The 12,203-nt window shown below is 40.7% G+C and overlaps 1 protein-coding gene across 1 annotated transcript in view; it reads right to left on the bottom strand.

Annotated features, from left to right (window-relative positions):
* DISP3 (dispatched RND transporter family member 3) overlaps positions 1-12,203 on the bottom strand; it is a 2,757,501-nt gene that overhangs the window by 1,324,143 nt on the left and 1,421,155 nt on the right. Inside the window, exon 4 of the mRNA XM_044063608.1 lies at positions 9,386-9,605. Within this exon, the coding sequence (XP_043919543.1) occupies positions 9,386-9,605 (220 nt within the window). The remainder of the gene's footprint in view (positions 1-9,385; positions 9,606-12,203) is intronic.

Here is a 12,203-nt window from a genome sequence, read left to right as displayed (position 1 = left end):
GCCCTTTTGTTCTACTGCCATAATTGAGTTTTCTTCTAAATGACTATAAACTCTGCATCAATTCCCATGTATAGTTTATACGTCGTTGGAAGGCAAGTTATTGGTCTATAACTTTTAGGGTAGCTTTCAGGTTCACTCTTAAGTAGGAGCATTGTTTTTCCTGTTGCTAGCCAGGCTGGTGTTTGTTCTGGGTGCACATATAAATAGTTTTTACTCATGGCTAAATCTTCATGCAAAGATGTTAATACTTTTAACCAGAACTTAGGTACTGCATCTGGGCCTGGGGTTTTCCAATCTGAGGCTTTTCTTAACTTTGTTTCAATCTCTCTGGATGTTACTTCATCCCATTTCATATCATGTGCCTTTAAACTTCTTATTCTTTCTTTTACTTCTTCTGTCCATTTAGCATCTTTGTTATGTTCCACAGCATCTTCATAGATACTTCTCCAAAATTTATCAAGTTCTTCTTTTTTGGTGGTCTTTTGATTCCTTTTACCTTGTTTCCCAGTTTTCTATAAAACTTTTTTGGGTCATCAATAAATTGCTTATTTTGAATGTTTCGTGTATATTTACCTGCATATCTTCTAAGTTTTTTCTGCCTGTGCTGAGATTTTTAATTTGCTATTTGTGATAGTACATGCCAGATTCTGATCTGTTCTAATATTGTGCATTGCTTTTATCGCGTCTATCTTTCTAAGAAATTTTGTTTATCTGTTTCCTCTTCTATACTCTTCTAACAGTGGCACTTCTTGTCTTAGTTGCTTTATCAGTCCTTGCAAGTCTTGAACCCAGGATCCTGCACACCATAGACACAGCAAGTTACCACTAAGCCATCTGAGTTTTCTCTATTCGACACTTCCATGATGGTATTCAATTTCTCCCCTTTCTCTCCCTCACTACCCTCTGTTCTTGTGGTAGAACTTTATCAGTTATTAATTTAGTTGCAGAGTAATATATCCTGTTTACTTCTGTTATATCACATGGATCTCTATGGACAGTCCTAATTATTGTGTTTATTTGTTTTATCAAACTTCTGACTTTTTGGGTTTTATTGACCTTCTGCAGTCTACTTCTTTCATTGATCTTAATATGTCTATCTATCTCTTTTAGGTCAAGTAACGCTTTTCTTAGCTCGTTTTCTTCTAAACCGAGGGCACATCTTTTTATTTTCCACTTCTTGCGGGCATTCTATAGAAAGTTATATACATTCTTCCTGTGGCACATTCTCTTCCATTTCATCCTGTGCCATCCATTGCTTTGTCATATCAGAACTCAATGGCCTATCACTCCTCAACATTAACTATGTCAGCTTCCACAGTTTCTGGTTCCTTCCCTTGCTGTCCAGCTTCAAGTGAATGTTTATACTCGTTTCCTGTGAAAGGCTCCAAAATATCTTCATATGGCACCTGTCCATTTGCTTTCCGTTCCACTGGTTTCCCCTTAATTTTAATTTTATTGCTCTATACTGTAGTGATGCTTTCTGAATTAGATTTTCTACACTGAATCCTTCACTTTGCAGGTACTCCATAACCTCAGTTTCTATTTCTTTAACTCCTCCATTACTGATCTCCTTTTCTACTTTTCCTCTTTGTCTTCTTATTTTTTGTATTGTAAAGTTTTCTATGTCTGGATGCTTTTGCCTGTATTTCTCTTCAAATATCTTTGGTGCTGCTCTTTTTGTACTGGTTAGTTTTACTTTCTCCTTTGCATAAATATTCCACCATATTAAATATCGTTTTCTTTCCCATGAACAAATTTTTAATTCAGATGTCTCAAGATATTCTTGCTTCTCCTTACTTTGGGGACTCACCCCATCCTGCTGTGATGTAACCTGCTTTAGACCTTCTACACCAAATCCTTCACTTTGCAGGCACTCCATAACTTCAACTTTTATTTTTTTAACTTCTACTTTACTAATCTGCTTTTCTGCATTCCCTCTTTATGATATTATTGTTTTATTGTGAAATTTTCCATGTCTGGATGCCATTGCCTGTATTTCTCTTTGAATATCTTTGGGACTGCCTTCTTTATGTTGATTAATTTGACTTTCTCCTTTGCATAAATATTGCACCATATCAAATCACTCTTTCTTTCCCATGTCCATATTTTATTTTTATACTTTTCAAAAATATTTAGGTTTTGTTGCTTATATTTTTGTACTTCGTCACATGCTTCTTTTTTTAAACAGGTCAAAGTTCCTTGACCTATATATCATTTTTCAAAAATCTGTTGTATTAATGACCGCAATTTTTTATTTGAAGCTTCTGACAGTTTTTCCTGTGGAAGTATTTTTCTTTCCTCTAATTTCTCTCTAAATCTTTTTGTATATCTTGTGTCTGGAAATTCTGGGCTTTTTGCATAATAGTATCAATACATAATTTCTTTACTATCCTCAGTAGTCCACTCTACTCTATCGTCTTTATGGTTCTTCTTTGGCCTATCAGTTTTTGTGACTTTTGTGGACTGCTATTTTCTTCTGCAACAGGGGGGACATCCTCCCCCAGGGCCTGGCATGGCCTCATTGTAGAAATTTTTCCATATTTTAAAGCTTCTGCAGTGGCATTTTTTTCCAGTGCTGGCACCAGTGTGCCTACCAGGACTGGACACTGTTTTATTTTTTGTCTTCTGCATCCAGCTATCTTTTTTAAATTTTTAACCTACTTCTGTCCATGATATATGCTATATAAATATAGTCTATATATCAGTGTCGCCTTGGTGAGATTTTGTAGAAAGCAGGATCCACCGCATGAAGGTACTCACCAAGACACGAGGATTAATTTAACTTCAGCACTACTGCTCTCCTTTGTTTGCTGACTTTTCATCTCTCCATATGGATCCCCAAAATCTCAGCATATGGCTGGCTATTGGCTAAAAAGTATATAAAGGCATTTCACAAGCTCCATGTTGTGATTCTCTGAGTGGATACAGTATACTTCCAGCAGGGTTTTGCAAAGTGAAATTTAGACATAACCAAACCAGCAGAACACTGGAAGGACCCAACTAACTATAGGATATGTACATAATCCCTGAATAAAGGAACTGGATACTGATATGAAGAAAAAAAAACATATATCATATCTAAAGCCAAGGAGGTGCTTCATGGCTGAAAACACAGACAAGCTTTAACAAATGTTATTTAAACATACTAAATACTATTAATAAATAAATACTAAATAAATAAATAAATAAGTAAATACTAGCAGTAATCATGGAGACGTTGATTAAAAGGAAACCACTTAGACCTGCATAGCTACCTGAACTGTTAACCGTTTCAGCAGACCTTATAGTAGTTATTTGTATTCGGTAGCAGTTTAATACTTGCACATTTTGTACATATGGTTTGATGCAAGTTTATTTCTTCAAATCTATGTTAGACACATACCCTCAGGTCCATAAGGAAAGGGGTCACTGGATTTACTGGAACATTCTGTGTTATCAGAAAAATCACATAATGTATATATAGCTTCAAAATCTGGACTAGGTCAGCTGCTCTGCGCAAACACTGTGGTCTGTTATAACACTAATAAACATATAACTAAATCAGCTGCTCTGCGCAAACACTGTGGTCTGTTATAACACTTGTTGTTGTCTTTCGGCTTTTCCCGGTTAAGGGTCACCACAGCGGAACTCCGGTCCGCTAATGATTGGCAGTAGATTTTGATGAACGCTGAGGTGCCAGCTCGATGTTCAACCTTCAATGAAGGCACGCCCATTTACGCATGTCTTTCGAACACCCACCCAACCATGGGGAGGACATGCAGACTCCACACAGAAGGCACTCCCCGCACTAATAAACATATAACTAAATCAGCTGTTCTGCGCAAACACTGTGGTCTGTTATAACACTAATAAACATATAACTAAATCAGCTGCTCTGTGCAAACACTGTGGCCTGTTATAACACTAATAAACATATAACTAAATCAGCTGCTCTGTGCAAACACTGTGGCCTGTTATAACACTAATAAACATATAACTAAACCAGCTGCTCTGTGCAAACACTGTGGCCTGTTATAACACTAATAAACATATAACTAAATCAGCTGCTCTGTGCAAACACTGTGGCCTGTTATAACACTAATAAACATATAACTAAACCAGCTGCTCTGCGCACTGTGGTCTGTTATAACACTAATAAACATATAACTAAATCAGCTGCTCTGTGCAAACACTGTGGCCTGTTATAACACTAATAAACATATAATTAAATCAGCTGCTCTGCGCAAACACTGTGGTCTGTTATAACACTAATAAACATACAACTAAATCAGCTGATCTGCGCAAATACTGTGGTCTGTTATAGGTTCATAGGTTCATAGGTAGGTACTAGGCTAATGGCCCTAGGGCCAATACAAGCCTAGCGAAAATGGTACCCTAGCTTTCGCCACTCAAGAAAATTATTTTCCTGTGCCCCTGTCAAGCAGAACCACAGAAGTGATGTCTGGGGTGAATTTCCTATTACCCATCCAATCATTAAGATTTCTCTTGAAGAGTGCTAATGAGGAGCTCTGTTTGACATAGATAGGTAGTCTATTCCAGAATATGGGAAGTCTCTGGGACAGGAATCTATCCCTCCAGCATGTTCTGTTTATTGTGGTGACAAGGTTTAGGTCCTTAGAGCATGTAGCTGGGAGGGATTGGGATTTCTTTAAGCGGAGCATGTCCAACAGATCTGGGTTTGACATAGCTTTGTATGTTAGTCAGAGATCACCTCTGAGTAGGCGATATGCGACAGAGTAAAGCTGCAGTTTTTTGAGACGGTCTGTGTAGGGCATGTGTTTGAGGCCGGTAATCCTCTTTGTGAGGTATTTCTGTGGCCTTTCCAGTTGTTGTAGATGTCTTGTGAGGTACATACCAAAAGGGGCGTTGTACTCTATAATGGGTCTAATGAGTGATGAGTAGAGGGAACAATTACCTCTTTTTTTCTGGATGAGAAACCTTTTGTGATGAGGTGTGCCACGTAGAAGGATTTCCTGACCACTGTGGCGATGTGATTATCAAAGGAGAGACTTCTGTCCACCTGTGTCCCAAGGTCTCTTATCACACTTTCGGTGTTAAGTAGACTACCACCTTTGTGGTAGTTCATGGGTATAGAGTTTTTACCAAATGGGATGACAATGCACTTTTTGGCATTGAGCTTGAGATCATGGCTTTGGCACCAGGCATCTATCTCAGTGAGGCCCTTTTGTAGGATGTCCACATTGTTAGGAGATTTAATTATGGCTCCTAGTTTGCAGTCATCTGCGAATTTAGTTAGCCAAAGACCTTCTGTGTTAGCCTGTACTTCAGAGAAGTAGATACCAAACAGGAGAGGACCCAGGACTGAACCCTGTGGTACTCCACTTGTCACTGGTCTGAAGTCTGATTTGGAATCTGCTACTTTCACAGTGTATGTTCTGTCAGTAAACCAGTTGGCAACCCATCTTGTGACATAGGGATTTATACCTAGTTTAGTGAGTTTATCTATAATTCCAGAGTGGGGGATGGTGTCAAACGTCTTGACGAGATCTAGATAGGCTGTGTGAACCACCTTACTCTCATCAATGGCTTTGGTGACTACTTCAAAGAAGTCTATCAGGTTTAGGAGACACGATCTGCCTTTTACAAACCCGAACTGTGTGAGGTCCAGAGTTTGGAGATCTCCAATGTCTTTGTTTATGACTTCCATGATGATACATTCCATAGCCTTGCAGACCAGGCTCATCAGGCTAACGGGGCGGTAGTTCCTGAGGTCTGTTGTTGCCCCCCCCTTTGTAGAGTGGGATAACTGTCATGGTGCACCATTCAATGGGCATAAAGCCTGTGGTGAGGCTATGATTGAACATGGTACTTAGGTGGGGTGCCAGTTCATTCCGTAGTTCGTGTAGAAGGTAGCCTGGGATGTTGCCAGGTCCCATGGATGCTTTGTTCTTGGTTTTGGAGAGTGAGGTTTTTACCTGTACAGCCGTGATTACAGGAACTTTGCATTCTTCCAGTATAAAGATGGGCCCTTTAGGGGGTGAGAGGGGGGTAAAGTTAGCACTGAACCTATCTGCCAGGATGTTGGCAATATCAGTTGGTTCTGTATATTTAGTGTCATTGTGCTGTAACACAGAGCAGATCTAATTGTTGCCATTGAAATTCTTGACATAGCTATAGAATTTATTTGTGGTTGTCTTTAGAATCAGTGGTGATTTTGTTTTCATAACTAGCTTTGGAGGATTTTATAAGGGATCTCAGCTTCTTACTGAGGCTGACTGGGAGTTCCTCCAGTTGTGGGATTTTACTCTTTTTGCAACAGTTTCTTTCTTCTGTTGTAGAGTTTGTTTATGGCAGAAGACCACCAGATTGTCTTCCTTTTTTGGGGGGATAGCATCTTGGTTCTGTTAGGAATAGCACGATCCATGCACTCGTGTACGTGCTTATAAAGTGCATTTGTGTAGGATTCAGCAGTCGTACCTCTATTGTCCATCTGCATGGGTGTCGTGAAGTTTGCCACTTCTGTCTTAAGAAGCGTGAAGTTGGCTTTGAAAAAAATGTTATGGTTGTTTTCCTAATGGGGGTTGGGAGCGGGATGTGGATGTCTAGGGTGATTAGCTTGTGGTCGGATCTGACCAACGAGGAGCTGACCTCTGGTGTGGAACACCGGTCAACCATGTTGGTGATGACCAGGTCTAGGATATTGCTGCCCCTGGTGGGGGTGTGGATATGTTGATCCAAGGTGTTGGAATTGATGATTTCCAGAAAACATTGAGCAAAAGAGTTGGTACACAATAGTTTTCCCAGTTAATGGTAGGGTAGTTGAAATCACCCATTATTAGAGTGTTTGATTGTACCTTAATATTTTCCAGTGTATCAAGAAAAGAGGAGTGGGAATCCTGGGGCATGGTGGGGGGTCTGTAGCAAGCTACAATCTGGATCTCCGTTTTGCCCAGAGTTAGTTGAACTTGGATAGTCTTGGATGCATTATGCTGAGCAACTAGCTTGGAGGTGTGGATATCCTTAATGAATATGGACACCCTCCACCTTCAGTGTTTTGGTCCAGGTTTGGTGGCCGAAAGGTGTGGTATGAATTATAGCCTGGTAATGCAGGGATGATCTCTGGAGCTTTGAACCAAGTCTCTGTCACTGCACAGATGTCAATGTTCTCCATTTTAAGGAGTGCCTCGAGTGAGTGCATTTTGAGGTTTAGACTTCTAGCATTGAGTAGCATTACCTTCAGATTTTGCTTGCTTGTACCTGTTATGGTGGTGAATTTGTCATTTGAAACTTGCCTAAAAAAGGCATTATAGGGTTGGCAAGAGCCTTTGCCAGTATCCGGAATCCCAAGGGCGACAAGTGCAGGCCATCTCTGGCAAAGCAGCGTGGTCTGTCAATCATGTAATCCCAGGTAGACCGATACTGGACTCCCTTAGAATGACACCAGAAGCTTAGCCAATTGTTAAAGTCAATCATTTTGTCCTTGTACTGTGGTATCATTCTGGGCGATGGCAGGATGCTACTCAGGACTAGGGTCATACCTGCCTGGGCTACAAGATCAGAGAGCTCCTCCATGTCTCTTTTCATGTAGTCCAGGGAGGGACTTCTCAGGTCATTCACACCAACATGGACAATGACAAAGTCATATCTGTACTTGTTGTGGAGTGACCTGAGTGCGTGCGTTATGCGGCAGATCCTGGCACCCGACAGGCAGCTGACAGTAACTTTTTCCTTATTTAACCTGGTGAGTGGAACATCAGTGTGCCTGACTATAGAGTCACCTATGACTAGAGTGTTGGGTACGTTATGCCTTATGGGCTGTAGTTAAGTGGCACACTGAGTATGTGGGCTACGTGTCATTTGGGTTGTGTTGGGGATGGAGGTTGCTTGCATTTCTGCTTTGGAGGTCTCGGTTGTTTGGGCAGATTTTTACTGAGAGCCTCCGTGAATGTAGGTGTGTGTTTTGTGCTTTTGTGTGTGTGTTTTGGTGGTGTAGGTTTTGAGGGACTATGTGATGAGTGTGGTGCAGTGCAAGTGTTTACCTTCTCCTCTTGACTGTCTAGTCCAGTCTTCAGTGAAGAGAACTTTGCTTCCAGTTTGGCTTTATAAGTGCATCTCTCACAGGTCGTAGTGTTGGGTGGTAGGAGGAGAGGGTTGTCTGTGTACATGAGGCAATTGCTGCATTGTCCCAAGATGCCCAGATTCATCAGGTAGACAGGAGAAAACACTGGGAGCTGACCTTTAGACATGCCTGAAGAAGTGCTTATTTATTAAGTACTAAAAACTGTTTTCCTCTAGACAAGTGAGGAAAATTGAGTGCTGTAGTAATTTGTAACTTATTTAGTGCTTACAATGAGTTATGAACAAGTGCTGAGCTCAAAGAAACAGATCTGAGTGCTAAAACTAAAAAGCTCACTAGTTGCAAGGGAAAATTTGAAGAGCAGACTTTATGGTGCCAGGAATAGTTTAACTCTAGTTAAGTGTGGGGGTGGGGGGCTCAGGAACTCACAAACAGTCCTGGACACAGCAAATATGTATCTGGACAACACCTGCCACGGGAAAGGGGGAAGCAAGCTTAGAATTTTTTTTTCAGTAAAAGTGGAAATGGAGAAAGCTGGAACAGAAGTTAATTCAACGTTAAGAATCTGAGTGGGTTGGCCTTCACAAATGTTCTCTGTTAGACTGAATGAACTAATGACACTAGACTGGGAGGAATGTCACAGATCAGATTTACAGTATGGGCCAGTAACTGCAAAGCCACCAAGTATAAGAACACCACAACACTAGGGACGGTGGGTGGGAAAAATTACAATTCCTAGCTGTAGCCACTAAATGAAAGTTTTAAACAGATCAAGGAGCAAGCAGATTCTAGAGAATGCTTTTATTTTATTTTATTTATTATTTTATTTTATTTTACATTTGTTGACCGGGCTAGGCTAGCTGGAGAAATTTCCATTTTCAGTAGCGGCCCGGGGAGAAAAGCTCCACAGAGTGAGATACATACAGAAAATCTATCATACCAAAATAAAATAATGATAATAATAACAATAATAATATTGGAGTTAGTAATAGGGTTTGCAATAAAAAACTTTTAACTGTAAACAGACAATTATAGTAATTCACACTATTACAGTTCCTAGCTGTAGAACACAGAAACCTAAAAAAAATCAAAAATGCACAGAAAAGCTCAGATAGACACTAATAAACATATAACTACATTTCAGTCACCGATGTACATCCATGATGAAGACACTATTAAACTATCAGTGAAAATAATGTCCGTCCACGTCATTTTTGCAATATCCACAAATTCCCCTATGAGAGTTAAGATATTCTCCTCAGATGTGATGGGTTTCTGTCTGATTCCATTTAAAGACATGACTTTTGTTTAAAACTGCAATTTATTATGATCAGGAAGGTAACCTACCTGGTTGATTCTTTAGCCAGAACACCTGCATAAGTGACAACAAAATCTTTAAACTTCTTATGTTGTTCATTCCATCTGTCCTCTACTGAGTAATAGCTAGGAAGTGGTGCTCCGAACAAAATCTCACTGCGAAGAAGTGAACTTTTCATGTTATCTGCCGTCAGCCCTTCATCCACATACCAGTAGAACTCGGGGTGTGTAATAGCCAACTGTAATGCACCTAAAATCAGAAATAATAAGAGTGTTCATAGATAAGTACTAGGCTAGCTACCTCTGTAGGCCATTTAAGCCTAGTCAATTTCCCTTTAAAGGTGAGAATCAAACCCTGTTCTTTGTGTATATGAGGTATGTACTTTAACCATAAAGACAACCCACAAGGCCTTCAATATTAAATCATACAAAGTAATTTATTTTATCTGGATTTGAATCCACACATACATCTATGTTTAACTGACCACATGCACCAAAATTTGGCCAGTGTTCAACGTATTCATAGATACTGAGCTGCTGCAAGTGGCAGCCTGTCATGCGAATGAATAAATAAATAAATAAATGTGCATGCATGCATACATGCATGCATGCATGGCTGCTGATGTACACAACAGAGGGAGTGTCCAGGAAGTAAAAACCAAGAAGTTCCTGCTCACTTTTACTTTTATTTTACTTTATTACTTACGTAGATCACCAGCTATCTGTAATTTATGTTTGGCATGACAGGGTCTAGAAGACTGAAGGAAATCAGCGAAGTTATACGTCTGTTACTGCAGGTGGGTGTGCAAAAGAAGTTATACGTCTGTTACTGCAGGTGGGTGTGCGAAAGAAGTTATACGTCTGTTACTGCAGGTGGGTGTGCGAAAGAAGTTATACGTCTGTTACTGCAGGTGGGTGTGTGAAAGAAGTTATACGTCTGTTACTGCAGGTGGGTGTGCGAAAGAAGTTATACGTCTGTTACTGCAGGCGGGTGTGAGAACGAAGTTATACGTCTGTTACTGCAGGTGGGTGTGCGAAAGAAGTTATACGTCTGTTACTGCAGGTGGATGTGCGAAAGAAGTTATACGTCTGTTACTGCAGGCGGGTGTGCGAACGAAGTTATACGTCTATTACTGCAGGTGGGTGTGCGAAAGAAGTTATACGTCTGTTACTGCAGGTGGGTGTGCGAAAGAAGTTATACGTCTGTTACTGCAGGTGGGTGTGCGAAAGAAGTTATACGTCTGTTACTGCAGGTGGGTGTGCGAAAGAATTTATACATCTGTTACTGCAGGTGGGTGTGCGAAAGAAGTTATACGTCTGTTACTGCAGGTGGGTGTGCGAAAGAAGTTATACGTCTGTTACTGCAGGCGGGTGTGCAAAAGAAGTTATAAGTCTGTTACTGCAGGCGGGTGTGCGAAAGAAGTTATACGTCTGTTACTGCAGGCGGGTGTGCAAAAGAAGTTATAAGTCTGTTACTGCAGGCGGGTGTGCGAAAGAAGTTATAAGTCTGTTACTGCAGGTGGGTGTGCAAAAGAAGTTATAAGTCTGTTACTGCAGGCGGGTGTGCGAAAGAAGTTATAAGTCTGTTACTGCAGGTGGGTGTGCGAAAGAAGTTATACGTCTGTTACTGCAGGTGGGTGTGCAAAAGAAGTTATAAGTCTGTTACTGCAGGCGGGTGTGCGAAAGAAGTTATAAGTCTGTTACTGCAGGTGGGTGTGCGAAAGAAGTTATACGTCTGTTACTGCAGGTGGGTGTGCGAAAGAAGTTATACGTCTGTTACTGTAGGCGGGTGTGCAAAAGAAGTTATACGTCTGTTACTGCAGGTGGGTGTGCAAAAGAAGTTATACGTCTGTTACTGCAGGTGGGTGTGCAAAAGAAGTTATAAGTCTGTTACTGCAGGTGGGTGTGTGAAAGAAGTTATACGTCTGTTACTGCAGGCGGGTGTGCGAAAGAAGTTATACGTCTGTTACTGCAGGTGGGTGTGCAAAAGAAGTTATACGTCTGTTACTGCAGGTGGGTGTGCGAAAGAAGTTATACGTCTGTTACTGCAGGTGGGTGTGCAAAAGAAGTTATACGTCTGTTACTGCAGGTGGGTGTGCGAAAGAAGTTATACGTCTGTTACTGCAGGTGGGTGTGCGAAAGAAGTTATACGTCTGTTACTGCAGGTGGGTGTGCGAAAGAAGTTATACGTCTGTTACTGCAGGTGGGTGTGTGAAAGAAGTTATACGTCTGTTACTGCAGGTGGGTGTGCGAAAGAAGTTATCGTCTGTTACTGCAGGTGGGTGTGCGAAAGAAGTTATACGTCTGTTACTGCAGGTGGGTGTGCGAAAGAAGTTATACGTCTGTTACTGCAGGTGGGTGTGCGAAAGAAGTTATACGTCTGTTACTGCAGGTGGGTGTGCAAAAGAAGTTATAAGTCTGTTACTGCAGGTGGGTGTGCGAAAGAAGTTATAAGTCTGTTACTGCAGGTGGGTGTGCGAAAGAAGTTATAAGTCTGTTACTGCAGGTGGGTGTGCGAAAGAAGTTATAAGTCTGTTATTGCAGGTGGGTGTGCACTCAGCATTATGGCTTAGGGGTCCTTTGCTATAAAGCTCGGAGGATGAGATGTTGCAGTACTGATAATAATAACCAGTTTAAAGAATTCTTTTTTTAAAAAATAGCAGTGGAATTTGTAGATATGGTGTACAGCCATACCTCTCAATTGTCAATGACTTTGCAGAACATCCCTGATTGTCTTCCTCATATTCTATATGTTTTCATGTACAATTAATGGGATTTTGACATATCAGTGGTAACTGCATTCACTAAATAATTACATACATTTGAGTTTCACACTCAACAGCCTTCA

This window comes from Protopterus annectens, chromosome 2.part1 (genome assembly GCF_019279795.1).
Source record: "Protopterus annectens isolate FY-2018-M chromosome 2.part1, PAN1.0, whole genome shotgun sequence".
NCBI lineage: Eukaryota > Metazoa > Chordata > Ceratodontiformes > Protopteridae > Protopterus > Protopterus annectens.
Note: the sequence above shows the minus strand (reverse complement) of the source record. Positions and strands in the feature narration are given on the sequence as shown.